General features: G+C 36.7%; 1 protein-coding gene across 18 annotated transcripts in view; it reads right to left on the bottom strand.

Moving 5' to 3' along the window:
* The window catches only part of PTPRD (protein tyrosine phosphatase receptor type D), a 384409-nt gene that overhangs the window by 23361 nt on the left and 340099 nt on the right, over nt 1-20949 (bottom strand). For all 18 annotated transcript variants that reach the window (XM_074932640.1, XM_074932629.1, XM_074932631.1 and 15 more), the window contains 2 exons: nt 17204-17323; nt 16178-16332 (listed from right to left, as the gene is read on the bottom strand). In XM_074932640.1, coding sequence (XP_074788741.1) covers nt 16178-16332; nt 17204-17323 — 275 coding nt within the window. The remainder of the gene's footprint in view (nt 1-16177; nt 16333-17203; nt 17324-20949) is intronic.

The following is a 20949-nucleotide window of genomic DNA, read 5'->3' as shown; positions in this document are numbered from 1 at the left end:
TCCAGTAGCTTCCTATACAAGAGCAAGAAACTATCTTTATCTCCTGTTTCTTCTTCTCTTCTTTTAACATGGTAAAAGTCAGCCTTTTAACATGGTAACAATACACTGCCGGGAAGCCATGCAGTTTGAATCCTCATTAATACGCCACTGGAACACCAAAAAAATATATTCCTATTTACTTTCTGCTATCAATGATAATTCAGCTAATGAGAATAATTTCACAAACTAATTCTACACTTGTTACTGACTTTTTTGCCCTTTTGTCTTGGTATTTTGGTGTTACTGTCAAACAGAATTAAAAAAAATTCTACCATTTCAGCCGGTGAAAGATACTGTTACATTTACCAACTGAAAACCTAAGCAGTCTATTAAATAGCCATGCCTACTAGGAAACTGTTACTGCTTCAGATATTATAATTTATCCTATTATAACATTTGTTTTCAATTTCTAAAAACAGTCCCATGAGCTAAAACATGTTTAATGTCCTGTGATGCAATATAGCTGCAATTCACAAAAAGAAAAATTAAGAGGCATAAGGGGGCCATTCCACATTAAAATCACTGTATGGATGTGATAAAGGTTGGCTTTTGTGATTAATTTGTAGCTGTTTAAAAGATGACCCTTTACTGATACTTCAGTGATTTGGCAAAGGCAGGCAGTGTAATTGCCAGTATTCACAGATCATTTAATTGGTAGCAAAGACAGTAAAATATAGAGCAAAAATAATTTAGAACATTTTTGACTCATATCAAGGGAAATTTTATTGAATATTACAGTTTCAGATTGAATGAAGCTTGCGTTATGAACTGAAAGTATGTAAAATTGCTCATGATATGGGAAACATATAAAAATGCCTGGGTTTTATTGAGGAAGTTCATATGATTAATTAGATTCCAATCCCACAGAAATTCTGTAGTAGTTCTGACAATGGTAATATTTAGATTATTTTCTCCTTTTACTGTTAGGAAATTAGAACACAGTCGAAAATCACCCCTCTGTCCAAGATTCAACAAAAAAGTCCTTATGAAACCATTGAATATCCTTTTGAAGGGATACATCTGACTGAAATAGCATAAAGACCTTGTGCAAAGAGGTAAATTTAAATTTAATTTTAGAAGAGATACTGGACTGCTTCCAGAATACTGGTACTGGCTTATGAGACCTTTGAGAATTGATCTGCAAGTGCCCAATGACTTTCTTTTCTTCTCACTGTGGTTATGGCCGGACACCAGCAATCAAGTACGGTATATGACACATTTTTAGGTGTAATGTTTCACCAAATGAAAGACTTTAGCTATTGCATTTTCTTCATGTCTATGCTATGCATGAAAGCAACCATATTTGTCATTGAAGTCATAAAGCTTCTTAAAATGAACAAGGGAAGAAAAAAATCAGAAAACAGAAGTTTTCACTATATGGAGATAACTATCAGCCTAGAGCTCCCCAGAGTCCTCATATCTGGCAAAAGCATACGAGGCTCACAAATCAAAAGTCAGCCTTAGAACTTTCTTCCTTTACTGAACTTTATGAAAATTTTCCTTTCAGCTTGTACATTCTCAGAATTCTACCATTACTGTAAATTCTTTAAATATAACTGCCCCAGATTTAAGTCCATTTTTTTGTAACATGTGATCACACAAAATGTAATAATGTTCAGGAAGTAAATCTGTTCGTCTAATTGTGAGTCCCACTCTGGAGAGATTAAGCATAAAAAGCTGTTTTACCTGATTGCATCATGAACACAAACTCTCAAATATTAAAACATACAGAATCAAACCACCAAGAAATTTCTCTAACAAAGTGCATCTGCAGGGAATAACTGTTACTAAAATAATTTTAAAAGCAGAGTTTTCCATGCATGATAAAATTGTAGCATTAGTAATGGTCAACAAAACAAAACAAAAATGTTTTAAGAGACACTTCTAACAAGGACTTCCCCTTACAGCAGTTCAAAACATCTCGCCAGAATTTAAATTCAGTCTGTCATGAGTCAGAGAAACGCAAAAGGATTCCTATGTAGGTTCAAAGCAATACAAGAAGGTAGCTGTGAAAGTGCATAATGTAAAGAGCAACTCCACTAACTGATAGCTCACAAGTATTAGGAATAATTTATGTATTAGCAGTGGAGGAATATGCACCATGTTGGTCTACAAAAGTAAAATATATTTAAGTAGTTTATTAAAGTCATGGAGTGAAGGAAAATAACATCTGAAACAACAAATACTACAACCACAGGTAACTTCTGAGCACACTTTTAAAATGTGTCAGCAAATTTACCTGTAGTTAAATTTTTGCACTGCAATTACATTTAGGAGGTTTTTTTAGAACTAATTGGAAGGATTTTGTCTGACATCTTTATTCACTCACACATTCATTCAGTCATCACCCTGTGAATCCACTGCTTACTGAAGAATTCTGTAAATTTTCCTTTGAATGACATTCTCAGGCCATTTTGCAAACCAAAGGGTGGTCCTTGCATATGGCTTCATGACAAGCAGTGTGGTCCATCTCAAAAATGGTAGAGAAATCATAAGGTTGAAGAAACATCTAAAAGAGGATGACTGCGTATGAAGGCGAGGTTAATCAAACTAGAGAACTGAGTTTAGAGCAGAGAAGACTCAAGAGAGAGGGAGATATGAAAGAATGGCATAAAATCATGCATTATGTGGAGGAGGTGAAAAGGAAATAACTGTTCATTTTTTGCTTGTAACACAAGAAATAGGGTCATGAAATGCAATGATGAGACAGAGAATTTAAAACAAACAGGAAGCAGTGTTTCATGTAGTACATAATTAAATTGTGAAACTCATTGTTACAGAATACCATGGATTCCAAAATAAATTCACAAAGGAAAGGATCCATTAAGGATTATTAACCAACAAATTACAGACACAACTTCTCCTACAGAAATCCTTTTATTAGACTTTGATGGAATTTGGATAGGCACTCTAAGAAAATAACATTCCAGACATGTCCTCAGAGAAAATCTTAAACGCACTGTCTAAATTTGGTCTCATGATCCCACATACTTAAAGAAAGCACAAGCATTCCACCCCCTCCTCTGCTAATTAGATCATCTAGACCTGTTCCATTCAATCAACACTTCTGCCTTTGGGTACTTAATACTTTTCAGAACTATGTCATTGAAAAGGGACAGCACTATTTCTGATCCATGCTTTTTTTTTGTTTTTTTCCTTAAAAGGGACAGAATATCACAGAGCACTTCTGCCTGCTTCTTTACTGAAATCATGAATTGTAGGTGAAAATAAGATCTCTTATTGTTCTTGTGAGAAGGAATATAGCAGAAATTACACAGTATGACATCTGAAGTTCATTGACTCTACTTCATACCACTTATTTTTCTTATATCAGTTTCCCTTCAGAGTTGATTGTTGATTTTATATAGCAATACGTGTAATAATCCTGCTTTTCATAGAGGATTTTCCTATATGCACCTTGCTGTAAACCACTATATCACCTGATTTCAATTACTTGGATATATAAAGAGATTAGAATAAACTGTATTTTCTCTGTACTGTTGTCACGTCCCACTTCTCGTCTCTCACAACTGTTTTATCTGTGGACAAGATTTACTATGAATTTTTAATTTAAAAATTAATCCAGTTCTCAGATATCCTCCTCATTTTCTTCTGTATATATTCAGTGTACTGCATTCTGTATTTAGCATCAAAGACTAACTATCCTAAATATATCTCCTCTTTGAGATTTGTTGATTTTCAGTGAGTATTTTACAGTCTTTGTACTGTACAATGCATTCATGAAGCATTCTTGTCATTATGCATTCCAATAAAGAAAGAAAGATCTAAAATTTATTGAAATAGAGTTTAGTGAAATGAGTTTAGAAAAATAATGTATTTTGAGGTTAATTTTAAAAACACATCTTACTATGACTTGCTACCTTCAATTAAAGACAGATCCACGCATGAACAGCTGTATACACAGAAAATGATACTTCTGGGTAATTTCTAAGAGGAAGTACACTGTGATCCTGTCATCAGTAAAGTGAAGATTACAGCACAGTAAAGAAGTCAATGAGCAGAAATTATGCTGCTTGCTGCTAACAACTACTTTCTTTGCATTTCAACCTAGTTTGCATTCTCAGGGTGGAACATTTTGAGGAGTTGTTTTGTACTTTTGCATATTTCTGTGCTTTGATTACATTTTCATGTGTAACATGCAGAAGAACTACCTGTACCCTACCTGTGCGAAATAGGAAGGTGAACTGATGCTATCTGAAAATGAATTAAGAGAAGGTGAGAAGAAATGTGTTCTGCCATATTGGATAACAGGATGACCTTGAAAGCACTTGCTGAACACTAAGGTCCTTCCTTGTTTCAAGAGTCCTTCTAGACTCCTCCCTGATTCTACGTGTTTGTATACCTATTGCAATCAAAAAGTTTTTCTTTCTCATAATACAGTCTGCCCTCTGGATCCCTGTTTTTAAAGTCAGAACTCTACAATTTCCCATTTGTTATTCTTGGGTTTTAGATTGACAGAACAGTGATGAGGATCCAGATTCTCATCTGGACACAGTATTTCACCTGTTAGTACAAAGCAAGAAAGAAGACATAGTACTAGGTGTCTTGAGTCCACGTGGGCTTTTTTTTCAGTACTAGTCACACTTCAAAACCCTCAGTGAACTGGATTCCTTTTTTCTCTTTTTTTCTCCTATTTTGAAAGCTTGGAAATAACCAGAAATTAGTCCTCAAGCTTGAAGCTCATGGGACTTAAGTAACACACCTACTGTTTCTGGATCTCCATCTCAAGTTGTCCCTTCTTTTTCCATGGAGAACTGATATACCTAGAGGCTACATTCAGAGGATAAGACAAATGGGATCGTGACACCTTAGATTTGGTTTAAACTGAAATGATTGCAATATGGTAATAATGCACTGAGATGTTACACAGCAGAAAATAGAGAGGAAAAAGATATGAGGCTTCTTTGATCAGCTCATATCAAGGCTCTTGATAGGTTCTGTTTTCTTAGACCAAGTGGTGAAAATAATAAACACCCTTTTTAATATCTTGGACAATACTCCACTGACAGCTGAAGAGCTTGGTTATTGGTACTATTTCTAATGTTTCTTTTCTTCAACCTCAGCAGTTTTTACACCAGCATGAATTCTCTGTAACATGGTAGAAAATCAGGTGGTGAGAGGTTAATACCACTAAGCATTTCACATTTCTTAATGAAAATTTGTCATTTAGAGGTTGGACGCTAATCTCTTTTTTGCAGAATTTTGAACTTCATGAGCAAATACTGTGGACAAGTTATAATGAAAATCATGGGGGTTTTGGTGTAAAAGTTTTAAAGTAGCTGTAAAATGAGCTTGGATAGTATTATGATAAGTTTTAAACAATTCAAAACTATTTTTAAGATTCAGGTGACAAAACCAAAATAGACACCACAATGTAGAATTCACTTGGAACAGCAGTCATTGACAAAATCTGATAATAAGTGATGAGACCCTGAAATCTATAAAAGTATGAAAAACGAAGAAAGATTAATATTCAAGTGCAGAATACTGATTGGAAAGCATCCATGAGAAGATAACAGGACTATTTTTAAAACTGAGTTTTACTTCTAGAGATACAGGGAGATGATTTAAAGAGGCTTTTATGCTGATTACTTTAGATAAAAATACAGCCTGTTCGAAGTTAGCCAAACATGCTCGGGTAGCCAAGTTGATACAATGTGTACTGTATACTGTGTGTCCATGGATATTCTGGAGTTTACTGTAGGTACAGCTGGGAAATCTCAGAAATACTCCTTTCCAGAATTCAGCTATTGGGTTATAAAAATATTTTCACATTTCTTGCAGATGGCTGGATTCTTTTCTTCACTCATAATTTTAATTCAGAATTCATTACAGACAGCTGCTGGATCTGATAGAACCTAATTGCTCTTTTACTAAACTCAGCTGCAAGCAGTCAGATTTCCTTTTCCTTTGTAGAGTATATTATATATAAACATGGGCGGGGAGAAAAATAACCAATTAACTAAATACATATGGATAAAATTACTCACGAAGAGTGCTGATCAAATAATGTATCAAACTACAGCTTAGGTCAAAGGAAATTACAGGCCTTGTAGGACATGATAATATATATATGGAAATAATTATCAGCACCAACATCTTTGTAATTTGAGATAACACATGGAAAATGCATTGCTTCTGTTAAAAACATCTTATGGAAAATTATCACACTTTAATAAGGGGCAAGTTATTTCACTGAGTGAAAAGTCATCAGTCTCCAGGAGACATGCTCAACTGTTGGCTGAATCCAAACTAGGCCTCAGTACCTCCACTGGACAACTTAGCAAGAAACGTGGAATAATTTTGAAACTACTTTTGCTGCCTTGACCTCTTAACTAAAAAAAAAAAAAAAAAAAAAAAAAAAAAATTACTGTTACTAGGGCTACAGAAAAGGGGTACGTCACAAGCAAGGGAGCAGAGTAAACTAGCAAAAAGACTAGCGATGTGAGGATTCCCTGCCATCTCCCTCCATATTGCAAGTACTGAAGCAGTAGGATATTTCACTGTGCTAGTTTGCTACAATGGATGAATGCGAGGGAACGTTGTAGACATGTAAAACAAGAACCAGCATTAAAGAACGTTATTTTTTTCTCCCTTTAGCCAAATACATTTAGTGAAATGAAGAGATACATGTTTAAAATAACACTAAATAGGTATCTTCTAACATGATGTGTGAAACTACTTGTCAGAGAATGACAAGGCAAAATGCCAAAGATAAGAATGTCTGGTTTTGTTCTTTAAAAATGTAGAATCATGAATATGAACAGTAAAGCATCCACCATTTTCTCTAGGTAGCTAAAGGAATAGCAGGGGAAAAGAATTAAAGTCTTCATGAAGTAGGGCTGAACTAGTCACTGCTTGCTGCTGGGGAGGAAACTTTACTGAAATTTTGTTGACGTTGGAGTTGTATACTTTCCCCTGAAAGTTCTCACATTTGGCATTGTGATACTGGCCTAGACAGACCACTGATTGTATCTACTAATAGCATTCACTACGTTCCTTTACAGACTTCTGACTTCTAACGGGAACAAAATCTTACCTTATGCAGTCATAGCAGTTTGTTAGAATTTCAAAAGATAATCCAGCCCTGAGTCACAGCAGTGGAGGTATAATCCCCTGAACCACAGGCTAAATGCCAACCAAAGATGGCTTTATACATATAAGACTGATTTAATCACAAGACCACAAGCAGGTATTTTCCATTATTTGAACCTGCATGAAGAAACACCGCTATTATTTATTATTTGTATGCTTTTGAATTTAATAATGGTTCCAGTGATACTTACTGAGTTTTTATGTGTGTAAACAATGGAAGCACATACTGTACATACAGCAGCTTCAGTTCAGGTTTTAGAAAAGGTTGGTTTGCTGTGAAGGACTGGTTTCTAACAAGATAAAACTTGAAAGTAGGTCAGCATCAGTTTGCTGGTGTTTGACATCTCACAGAGGTTTTCTAGATAATGAGGCATAGCTTTTTCCTATTCAAAATTAAAAATATCAGGTACTGTAGCCAACCTTTAAGGACCCTGCACACTGACACACTAACTACTGTATGGTAATCCTTGTCATGTTCTTTTAGATTTTCATATGTGAGCATCTAAATTTAAGGAAACAATTAGAGACCTAAGCTACTAAGATTCAAACTGACCTTAATTTAAAGAGTGATTAGTTTGGGAAGGTAACTGGCATATTTGCAGTCAAGATGATCCTAGTTAATGACACTCAAATTTGAAATTTAAAAAACCATCCAACATTACCCATCCATCACTAGTTCTATCAGCATACAGATGGAGACTCTACTTTTTGTCTGTATCATCTAATGATCATAGCACAGTAAATAGGTGAAAACTCTTGTATGCTCACCATAAACCAGCCAGGGTCTACAGTTGTGAAGCTTTCGGAATCTAAATTTTCAAAACCTTGAAAGTTTATATGGTGAGAATATGAATGCAAGTCCAAACTCTTGCCTCTCTGTGATGACATTCATTACACAAGAGATTATCAAGTAGTATCTTGCTATTCTAATGACACCTAAATCAGTGTGCTGGTGGGACATCAGTTTTTGTTTCTGCCTGCTAGCATTTATCAACCTTTCTCCTAGACTCTTTATCATCTTTCAGCAGATTCTACAATTCCAACAACTAAATGAAGACAGAATAACCATCCAAAAATTTCTAATTGAAGAGAATCCAGTTCCAGTTCCTTAAAGAGATCAAGTTCCGGGGTATCAAACTCTGCAAGCCTTGGTGTACATGTAGAAATTAAATAACTCCCACAAAGAAAAGTATGTGTAGAAATGAAATTACTCTCAGTCAGTTACTCTGACTATGCAGAAACTGCAACTATCAATTCAAATGGAATACAGTGAAAAACGTGGACATTTACTCATTGTTGTATTTTTATATTAAGAGGAACTAAACATCCTAAGCAGGGTCATGCATTGCTTTAAGAAGGGACTCGAACAACAGCTTTAACCCCCTCCCTTTGCTTTGTATTTGTGAATGAAGACTTTGAGAAAAAAGTTGTCTTAATGAGATATATGGTGACTGACATCTAACAGCTGGAGAGGAAATACTGTTACAGTGTTTTTGTATATGGATTATACTCATCACAGTCTAATATATAGTAGTAACCCAATAGCTGCTGGATAAAGACATGGGTAAAGCAGAGAAAGTTTAGAATATCTGTGATATTAAAATACTTGTAATCTGAAAATGCATTTACTATCTTTCCTCTCCAGAGCTTTCAGCTGTACGGGGAAGTTAGGAAAGATCCCGAGTTGTTCTCAGGGTGGGGAGAGGGAAGGGATGAGGAAGCTTTTAGTATTTTTCAATCTTCTTTGAGAGATTTCTGAATATATGCTGGGGGTATTTTTTCCCCCCCACCATGAAAAAGGATAGGCAGTCATCTGCAGCCTACTCACTGCCAGGATTAGAGGATCAGCATTTGTGACGCATGTGGCAATTGCAGTAAGGAGGTTCAAAAGATACAGAGATGAAGTAAAACAATCCACTGGAAAATCATTGGTTTAGATTTTTTTTTTTTAATTCTTATTTTTTATTCTGGAACATTTAACAAAAATTAGGAAAGTATTCTGCTTTAAGAAACACAAGTTCATATTGTCTTCTTTATTTTTTCAGAATTAACTTGAACTTGATGAAGTATCTTAAAGGTAAGCCCCTTGGTGCTGGTATTAAAACCAGATTCAAACATATGGGATTGCACTTACATATTAAGCATTTATGTATTGTTACTGAACCAACTACTAAAGTTTGTGTGATGTTTTGAAAACAGAGAGCATAAAGCTTCAAACAGCCTCTGGTGCTATTTTACTATGATCTGATTAGCACCTGTTTTCCTGCACTAATCCAACTTCAAACAAAAACACGTATTTTCTCCACTATCATTAGACTACACATTATAGCCTCACCAATGCAGAATCCTAGGGTTTAAGCCTGCATTTTGTCATTAAAGAAACCCTTTTTTTCTGATCAGCTCTGGAAATTAGGGCAAGTCATGCGTAGACACCAGTTGGATTGTGATATTACTCAACTTCTCTGCAAAAGGACTGAAAAGATACAGTCTTAAAATATAACAGTCTCAATTAGAAAGCATCTACCTGCATCAAGTATTTCAACCACCATAGAAAAAACTTCAGACAAGTTATTCTAAATAAACCAAGTCAAGATTTGAACATACATTATGAAAAGTATCTACAAACAGGATGGGATTTCTAAATTTCTTGTGTGCGTGTTTTTTTTTTTTTGTTTTTTTTTTTTTTTTTTGTATCTAGCTTAGTAACTCAAGCAAGGATGACAGAACATGGCAGTGTATAACAAATATATTTCTAAATTTAACTTTACCTTGATCTGGGCTTTGTTAAATTACCTTTCCTGGTGAATATAGACAGAAAAGTATAGATCTTTTCCTGGAAAAAGAGTGTAATGGTAGTATACATTTATATTATTACCACTACACCTTTTTCATACACATAGTCCTGTCAGAATATCTGATTACATAAATAAAAAAATCTGCATTTGTATTAGGCCTTGATGTTACCTTTGGTGCTTCACAATCCTTTCAGCAATGATCTATTTCTTTTTTAAAAATAACACAGCTTTAATTATATTTTAATTAGCTTTTCAGCTTAAAAATCTATAAACTTTTCTGCACAAGTAAGAGCTTTGAATGGTAGAATGTACATACAACGTCACTCAACACATTTTTGACTTCTGTATTAGCCTCAAATTCAATACTGCACAGGCAACCAAATTGTTAAATATCAAAAGTAGATGTGTAAATAACACGAAAAAATGTCTGTGCATGGATATTAGTAACAAATGACTACTAAAGTTATCATAAATTCTGATCATACAATTCTGTATTTTTCTTTGCTTTCATCACACAAAATTTGTTATGAAGACTTCCACTTGCATTTGTTTGACATGCATTTATCAGAAAGTCTTATAAAGTCTAGTAATTTTGAAATTTAATATTTACATTCTCTTCACTGTTAATTTTACCAGTTAAAACCATGCTTTTTTTCTGGTCATTGTTATGTGAGTAGAACGCAGGCAAATGTGTACAGGGTGTGTTCTTCAGTTGTCACGTGTTTTCACCTCAGATTTTTTCCCACTAAGCACACTCTAAGGCTATGATGCAGCACGAGAGCTATGACACAGTAGCTATCACAGAAACGAGGTGGGATGCCTCACACGACTGGAGTGCTGCCATCGATGGCTACAAGCTCTTCAGGAGGGACAGACAGGGAAGGAGAGGTGGTGGAGTGTCCCTGTATGTTAGCGAATGCTATGAGAACTCAGAAATCAAGTCTAGTGATAACGGGGTTGAGAGTGTTTGGATAAGGTTAAGGCCTGCCAATAAAGCAGATCTTGCTGTGGGAGTCTGCTATAGACCTCCCAACCAAAGCAGTGAGGTGGATGAAGATTTCTATAAACAGTTGGGAGAAATCTCACGGTCACTTGTCATCGTTCTTGTGGGGGATTTTAACATCCCAGATATCTGCTGGGAGCACAACAGAGCAGAGAGGGAACAATGCAGGAGGTTCCTGGAATGTGTGGAGGATAACTTCCTCACACAGCTGGTGAGTGAGCCGACCAGGGAAGGTGCCTCCTGGACCTGGTTCTGTGAACAGGGAAGAGCTTGTGGGGGAAGTAAAGGCTGGAGGCTGTCTAGGGTGCAGTGACCATGAGCAATCAAATTTTCGATCCTTTGAGAAACAAAGAGAGGGGTTAGTAAAACTGCCACCTTAGACTTTCACAGGGCTAACTTTGACCTGTTCAAAAGACTGATTAACAAAATCCCTTGGGAGGCTGCCCTGAAGGAAATGGGAGTTCAGCAAGACTGGACATACTTCAACAGAGAAGTCTTAAAGTCACAGGAGCAGACTGTTCCCCTGAGCCGGGAAACAAGCAGCTGGGGAAGGAGCCTGGCCTGGCTAAACAGGGACCTTTGTCTGGATCTCAAGAACAAAAGGAGAATCTATTGCATTTGGAAGAGGGGGCAGGTCTCTCATGAAGACTGTAAAGATGTAGTGAAGCTATGCAGGGAGAACGTTAGGAGAGCCAAAGCACAGCTAGAGCTCCACTTGGCTACAACTGTTAAAGATAATAAAAAATATTTGTATAAATTTGTTAATAGCAAAAGCAGGATTAGGAAAAAACTTCCTCATTTACTGGATGCAGAGGGAAACATGGTAACTAAGGATGAAGAAAAGACTGAGGTGCTCAACGCCTACTTTGCCTCAGTCTTTAGCAGTGGGACTGGCTGTTCCCTGGACACCCAGCCTCATGAGCTGGGAGATGGGGAGGGGAAGCAGAATGAGGTCAGCACAGTTAAAGAGGAAGTGGTCAGAGACCTGCTGCACCCCTTGGATGCACACAAGTCTGTGGGACCGGATGGGTTACACCCAAGGGAGCTGAAAGAGTTGGCAGATGTGCTCGCCAAGCCACTTTCCATGATTTCCCTGAAGTCATGGCTGACTGGGGAGGTCCCATTGGACTGGAGGGTGGCAAATGTGACACCCATCTACAGGAGAGGCAGGAAGGAGGTTCCAGGAATCTATAGACCTGTCAGTCTGACCTCGGTGCCGGGGAAGGTCATGGAGCAGGTCTTCTTGAGTGCCAATAAAAGTCCTGTAATGGACAACCAGAGGATCAGGTGCAGTCAGCGTGGGTTTATGAAAGGCAGGTCCTGTCTGACAAACCTGACCTCTTTCTATGACAAGGCGACCTGATGAGGGAAAGGCTGTGGATGTTGTCTACCTTGACTTCAGTAAGGCCTTTGACACAATTTCCCACAGCATTCTCCTGGCAAAAATGAATGCTCAAGGCTTGGATGGGCACACGTTTCACTGGATAAAAAACTGTCTGGATGGCCGGGCCCAGACAGTTGTGGCGAATGGAGTTAAATCTGGTTGGCATCTGGTCACGAGTGGTGTCCCCCAGGGCTCGTTTTTTGGGGCAAGTCCTGTTTAATGCCTTTATTGATGATCTAGACGAGGGGATCGAGTGCACCCTCAGTCAGTTTGCAGATGACCCCAAGTTGGGTGGGAGTGTTGATCTGCTCGAGGGCAGGGAGGCTCTGCAGAGAGACCTGGACAGGCTGGAGCCATGGGCTGAGCCCAACTGGGGGAGTGTCAATAAGGGCAAATGCCGGGGGCTGCCCTTGGGCCACAACAACCCCCAGCAGTGCTACAGGCTTGGGGAGGAGTGGCTGGAGAGCTGCCAGTCAGAGAGGGACCTGGGGGGGTGATTGACAGCCCGATGAACAGGAGCCAGCAGTGTGCCCAGGGGGCCAAGAAGGCCAATGGCATCCTGGCTTGTGTCAGCAATAGCGTGGCCAGCAGGGACAGGGAAGGGATCTGACCCCTGTACTGGCACTGGGGAGGCCGCACCTCGATTCCTGTGTTCAGTTTTGGGCCCCTCACTCCAAAAAGGACATTGAATGACTCGAGCGTGTCCAGAGAAGGGCAATGAAGCTGGTGCAGGGTCTGGAGCACAGGTCGTACGAGGAGCGTCTGAGGGAACTGGGGGTGTTTAGTCTGGAGAAGAGGAGGCTGAGGGGAGACCTCATCGCCCTCTACAGCTCCCTGAAAGAAGGGTGCAGAGAGCTGGGAATGAGTGTCTTGAACCAGGTAATAAGTGACAGAACAAGAGGGAATGGCCCCAAATTACACCAGGGGAGGTTTAGACTGGATATTAGGAAGCATTTCTTTCCAGAAGGGGTTGTTGGGCGTTGGAATGGGCTGCCCAGGGAGGTGGTAGAGTCCCCATCCCTGGAGGTATTCAAGAGTCGGGTCGACATAGTGCTGAGGGATCTGGTGTAGTTGGGAATGATCTTCAAGGTCTTTTCCAACCTACAAAATTCTATGATTCTGTGATTCTAAGTTATTAAATAAATTCTTCATACATTACATAACCATATCCTAGTAACAGGATATTAAACTGGCTTATCAGCTAGCGAGGCTTTGATACAAATTGGTCAGGGTCCACACTCACGAACCAGATCTCCAGTGACCTTGATTCTATAGATATATAGCCATATCCCAAAACCACCACAGAAACAGGAAAAACCTCTTAATCTCTTAAGATGAAGTGGACTGAAAGACAACTGTTATGTGGAAAATGCAATAGGGAGAAGTTTGAACTAAATCTTTCACGTGCAATTCCAACTTATAAATACAGAATAAATAGGAGGTTACTCTCCAAGGATGAAAATGCAGATAGCTGCCTCTATTTTATTCCTCACCCAGGCACGCTCCTGTTGCTTTTACTGGGTGTTGACCTGAATCAAAAGTGAAAAGGAGCTCAGCTTCTGAGCAAAAAACTCCGAGCTAAATTCACAGAAATATTATAGACAACTAGCTTCTCCCTGTACTTAGTTGCTACTACTAGTTTTTATTTTCAGGTTTTTATGGGTTCATAGCTTTGCAGAAATATACTTCCACAGCTTCTTCATACCTACTCTTTTTCTACCACACATATTTTGAAAGGTAAACTTTCTTGTATTTATACTTCTAACATGTCATTATTATAATTTACTGAGCTCTGACAGTTTGTTAGGTTCTGGAAGAAACATAAAAGTATCAGTGCTGTCTCAGATATCTGACACACCCCACTATGAATCCCACATTTCCACTGGGGAGTGAACTCAGATTACTCCTTCAGTGGGATAACTTGGAAAAGCACTGCCTACCACAGGCAAAGGATACAAGATATGGTCTTGTATTATATATATATATATATTTTTTTTTTTTATTATTTTTTTTTTCTCTAGTGGATAAAGTTTGAAATACTTTAATATCTAATGGTGGTTGTATCTGAGCTTTAATGAAAAGGGACTTAGGGAGTCCTGAACACAAAATGGGAGGCAGTGACAGATAACACAGAGAACAAGGAAAATAGGACATTTTTAAAAGGCTGCAGAGGCAGAGTAGGGGCCAGCAAAGGAAGAAATGAAAACCAAGACATTTGTCAAGAATAGATAAAATACCTTAGTGGAATAGGGTGACTACTAGAAGGCAACTATAAGATGACTACTAGAAGTGAAAGGTGATGCATGGCAAAAACTGGCAGAAGAATGCTACCATTAGAATAATGATCTTTCTTCAGAGAAAATAGTACGACATGTAGGATCATACTTCATGTTGAAATTGTTCCACAATATGGCAAAAAACATGAAATGAGTTTGAGAATACAGTGTAATTGAAGGACAGAAATAGAATGTAATTAAAGGAGTCCATGGAATATACAGCAGTCTAGACACTGGAGAGAAAAAAAAAATTAAAAAGTGAAATGACTGAGGATGAGAAACAAAGGAATGAGTGAAATGCAGATATTTACAAAGTGAGTGACAGAGAAGAGAGGAAAGAAAAATCAGACAGCAGATTCTATGAAAAAAATAAATTACATACAAAACTTGTTTATTTTCTCTGTTTCAACATAAAATGAAAATTCTTCTGAGGTTGAAATGAAATGTTCAGGCACATTCAATACTTTAATTTCAAACTGAATGTGAATATTGTCAAATGAAAGGCATATATTTTCACCTAAAAAAATTGTCCTAATGCTCTGTTGTTCCTCTTCTGACTTTTTTACCTATTTAATAATGTCAAATTCAAAATAAGGCAATAGAAATCTCAAAATATAATGTTGCTACAATATTCCTGAAAATAGACACCCACATTAACATTACCACTGTAAGACTTCAGTAACTTAATGTTTCAAGAAGCTATACATAAGACAAAGAGCTTCAACGTATTTACTACCAGGGTATGCATGTTTTAGATTACCAATAAATAAATTAATAGGAAATTAGGGGAAAAAAGTCCCTCAAGAGTATCAAATCATACTACCTAACCTGACCACCACTTTCACTGAAATTTGCATGCATAACCAATGACAAAGAGAAAATAATAACCTTGTATTTCAACAGTACCACTGAGTGATAATAAGCTTTGTATTTTATTTCGTCTTTTCCAGTGAATTGCTGTATGACTCAACAATTAATTTAGTTCCTCTATTTTTGCGTTTAGAGAATTTAGGTAATTATACTAACTTAACTGCCTTCCCAGAGTGGGAGGATTCATTTCTTCTATTAATTTTGGTTTTGATATAGAGTATAACATCTTTGCTGCTGAGTACCTTTGGAGGTATGCTTTATATGAATCAAACTGATGAAATTACAGCCAAGGCAATCTATAATTATAAGCAATACTCAAAACGTTTTAAAATCCTCTAAATCAGATACAAAACCATTTGGCTCCATTCAGGAAATACTCAGCAAACTTTATAAATAGATTTATATTGTTATTTATATTTCTTCCACATTCTTAACCCTGGTGTTTCAATAAACATTAAATGTCTATCTTCCATGTCCTATGAACCTTTCTAAAATATCCTGCACAAACCAAAGAAAATAACTCTGGCCCATTCAAGCTGGCAGTGCCATACTCAGGTCCACACTTTGCAATGCAACCATCTTTCTCTTTGACAGACTTGCAAGTATCTTTGAAAGAAGATAATGGTTTTGTCTGCAACAAAACAGAAAGCAGTAATCTTGACATAAGATGCTTTGGTAGAAATTCTGGGCCTACCTGCAATGTACAACCATAGGTCCAGCATCAGGTGGGTTGCAGGTCTTGACTCGTCGCAGGAAAGCTAAGAAGGGTGTTGGATGTTCTGGGACACCATGGTCGGGCCAGGCAGTGAACTGGAATTGCCTCACTTCCCTTTTCTCACTTGAACCGTTCTAAGAAATGAAAGAACAATCACAAAACTGCCACTTGATGTGATTTTAGAACTTTTCAATGAAACAACTGCAGAAGCATATATACCAGTGAAGTGTATTTAAACCACATTTGGGTCCAGAGAGAAATGAAAGTCAAACTACAGAAGGAAATGTTTCTTTTATTCTAAATTGCATGACTGAAACAATGTAAGGGCTTTAACTATAATGCACAGTAATGCATCATAACAAGTGCCAGAGTTTTAGCCAGTATTTCATTCAGTTCAATGTTTTTTTTTAGTGAGAACTCTGTATTAACTTACAAAACTCCATGCTATAAGAAAAATACACTCGGTCTCTAGAAGTCCTCTCATAGTTTGGTGCTGTTAGGAGGAAATAAGGCAGGAAAGTGGAAGGAGGCAAAGGAAAGAAAGGGAGTGAGGAAATAAGGAAGAAAGGCAGGCGGGGAAGTCAGGAAGCAAAAGGAAGAAGGAGGGCAGGGTGGTGGAAGAAAGTAAGAGGAAGGAAGGAAGGAAGGAAGGAAGGAAGGAAGGAAGGAAGGAAGGAAGGAAGGAAGGAAGGAAGGAAGGAAGGAAGGAAGGAAGGAAGGAAGGAGGGAGGGAAGGAAGGAAGGAAGGAAGGAAGGAAGGAAGGAAGGAAGGAAGGAAGGAAGGAAGGAAGGAAGGAAGGAAGGGAGGAAGGGGAGGGGAGGGGAGGGGAGGGGAAGGGAGGGGAGGGGAGGGAAGGGGAGGGAAGGGGAGGGAAGGGAAGGGAAGGGAAGGGAAGGGAAGGGAAGGGAAGGGAAGGGAAGGGAAGGGAAGGGAAGGGAAGGGAAGGGAAGGGAAAAACTTGTTTACATTTAAAGTATAGTGTATGTATATATAACTATATATACCTTGTAAAGTGCAAATGTACGAACACAGTACGTTGCCAATTCAACAGTGTCTAAAAGGGTCACTTGGATTAGCCCGTAAGTTTCTGTGCCCCTGCTTGGCCAGTATTGATCACACTTCACCTGTAGTGAAAAATATGTAATTATTTAATACATTTAAAAATGATATTACATATATGAGTGTATATCACTGTAGGTTTTTAAAGTATGTGGAGTTAGACGTTCAACTGCTAAGCATCCAGTACAAGAAATTTATTTTATCATCCACAGAAGTTTATCTTCTGGTAGTAGCTCTTACAATATCTCCTTCCATAATGGGTATTTCGAAATTTAGCGGGGCAGATGATTAAGAAATATTAATAACAACATATACAGTAAAGAAAAAGCAATTTATAGTAATTAAAAATACAACTTACATGTTTCACACTCCAGGATTTAATAGAAGTACTAATCCAGCAAAAGTAGACCATTTTTTTAACATTTACTGCATTTTACCTATTTCACATTAATCCCCAAACATATAAAGTTGCTGGATTTAATATTTTGTATGTACAGAAATATCTCAGTAAAAAAAAAAGGGTTTTTTTTGAGAAATAGTTTTAGTACACATATAAATGAAATAGCACCAACAACTAAGTTCACTGTGAGAAAATATAATCTCCTTCTCAGATCAGTGTTAAAAAGGATAGAACAAAATTCTGTGCACAGGCATTTAAAAAAACATGATTCGACAGTGAGAGAATATACATCAAATTTTAAAAGACACAGGATATTTGAGATAATTCTCCACTTCAAAACACTATAGTTTAGAACATTAACAAGCTGAAATAATTCTGTATGACACACAAGAGAACCATATGTTTATCATCATTATTGAGGCTCAATAATTGATTTCAGTTAAAAATGGTATTTAGAATTAAGGCTATTATGAAAAAAGAAGTGCTGAACCCCTAAAACAATCAGAAAACATGGTATAAAGTATTATGGGTGTTAAATAATTGAAAATATTTTATTTTCAGGGACTGATAGGTGAAACTGAGAGTCAGTCTCCATTTTATTTATAACAATACATTCTTATTAATTATCCTTGCATATGGCACTGAAAAAAAAATTATTCTGAGTCCAGTGCAATATATTGTACTTGTTTAATAAATGTCTTCATTAATCACTCTAAGCTAGACTCATACCAAACTCAATGAGTACACACAAACTGTAAGAAACAGCAAAAACAGTATTGCACAGTATTTCTGATAAAAATGTGATTTAAAGTGCTAATTCCAGAGAAAAACTGCTGATTCCCCAAAATGTTAAATTAAGAAATGTGTCTTTGAAACTCATGAATTCTCCAGGTTAGTCACTCTGCACAGTAATTATTGAAAAAGACTTCATATGCTTTCAAAGTCCCCAGTCCTGAATAGTTTTTGCTTACAGATATTTTTATTTTGAGACTCACAGGCTACAGATCACTACGAATTCACAAATCAGTCTGAGAACAAGTTATCTAGATAAAGAGAAAAAATTCTAACCACTGAAGTAGGTTTAGAATTTTTTTTAGAGGCAAAAAACCCTGAAACAATTTTTTACAGGCATTGATAGCTTAATTTATAGATAAGGAATTGGATCATTGTAATAAAAAATTTTATTGATACTACATTTTAAAAAATGGCATTAATATTGTACAAAATCCTCATCAAGAGGAATTAATTAATTACTCCCTTGTGTATACACTCAAATATTTAAAGAGTAAGTATTGCAGGTACTTAATGAATATTGGTGATTTATATGCAAGATTCCTAACACTAAAACAAGGCACTGTGGTCTTCTTTAAATGAAACAGAAATTTATACTTCCAATTGAGTTATTTCAATATAATTATAGCAAATCTAGTTTTACTTTCTCATTAATACAGACACAGTATAACTTGTGTCTACATTGGTTAGCTGTATTTTAGAAAAAAAAAAAAAAAAGTGGTTTATTAGTTATTATTTATTAATTACCATAGAATGGCATACATTTTTAAATGGAAAAATAGTGACACTAACAGCTGTTGTATGTAATCTTAGCAGCTACAAGGCTGAGCATAAAACTGACTAAACCTGTTTGGTTTGAATGATTTTTTTTTTTTTAAAGTAGAACACTTTATGTACTTTTAATAAAATTAATACAAAAAATAAGTGTCTGTTTTTCTCTTTGCATACCTAAACAGGTAGTTCTCCTCTTTATCTTGAGTTCCCATATATAAATTTTTATGCTTATAGAACCAGTGACATCTTCCAGAAAGCATACCTGAAAATCTAACCAGCTTTCTCACTAGAAGGACTTTATAGAAAGCACTTCCAAATGTAACAGAGAGAAATAAATGTTCAACACAAAAATTAAATGGAAATTCGGAACATAGTAGGCTACCAGCATCTTTGCAAAAACCAGAAAATGCCTGTTTTTATTTTGTATAGTAATCTAATGTTAAGCATATACTCAGATTTAGAAGCCTGTAGAAAATTGTTCCAATTCAGTTAGGCTGAGAGAAAATAAATGTGCCTGGTTTTTTAGGTGCAGATATTAGTTGTTGGGGTTTTTAAAAATTTATCAGTCTAACATAAACTCCAATCATTTTACAGTTTTTTAAAAATACTTTCTGTGAGAGTTAGCTGATACAGAGGGAAGACTGCTGCTGGAAGGAGACACTAAATGTTCAAAAATAAATATAATATTTAGACCAGTGTATTAATTATTTGAGAGTGGAAACTGGTGAAAGTATGTATTAGATTTTTAGAAAGAAAACATGATTTTGGATTGATGTGGACTTGACCTCCTGGAAGAGCACATGAAGCATAAATTGATGGAACTACATCTTTTATTCCTTTTGCCTCTTGAGACATCTCAGAACAAGAGATCTTCAGAGATGTGCCCTTACTTGCCTCCTATACTCTTTTGCTCTGTGATCATAAACCCTACATTCCCAATACTTCTAACAATTTAGAGTCCTATTTATCTTTGTGAGAGATTAGAACAATGTTTTCCATTGGACTTCACCAGCAGCAAAGAATTAAGTAAGTTAATTGTTATGACACTATTTTCTGAGACAGAGTTCTTGTTAATTGTTTTATCCTATGTTAAGATCCCAGCCTTCAGCACTTAAAGTTTATTTTTCAGAGGTTAAATATTAATGTTTTTTTCAGAAAAAATTCTCAAACCCCTTGAGTCATACAAAATTTAACACTAAATGTCAACACGTCAGTTTTGAAATAATTTGCCAAATGCATTTTTGCTTTAGCTCTTTGGTTCATGTTTACTTCCCCTGTAGTAAGGGCAATTTCTTCCTCACTTGTGTATGTTGTTTGGAAAACAGATAACTTTAATGTGGTAAGGTATGGTGATGATAACATGCATTCTTCTTCAGAAATACAATCACAGGGTTTATTTCTCTTCAGAATTAGTTTGTAATATCTTTGGTAAATTTCAGTCTTCACCTTCCTCTTATCCATCCAGCTCCCAGTTGCAAGGGTTGATCTTTTTCCTCTGCAGACTATATTCACCTGCACCCAGTGAGAGCTTTTCTGTGGCACTAACTGTATATGGTTACAGAAAAGAGCTTTTAGCAATAATTCTCTAATGCTCTCTTGCCTGTCACTAAAGATGGCAAGATGAATGAAACAGACACAGAAGCACAAAAGAACTCATCGGTGATTTCAAAGAGAGTTTTTTAATGAGAAATTCAACTGCAAGTAATGACAAGCATACCTTTTACT

The sequence above is a fragment of the Athene noctua genome, chromosome Z (assembly GCF_965140245.1).
Source record: "Athene noctua chromosome Z, bAthNoc1.hap1.1, whole genome shotgun sequence".
In the NCBI taxonomy this organism is placed as follows: Eukaryota; Metazoa; Chordata; class Aves; order Strigiformes; family Strigidae; genus Athene; species Athene noctua.
The sequence above is the reverse complement of the archived record's forward strand: the minus strand, read 5'-3'. Positions and strand labels throughout refer to the sequence as shown.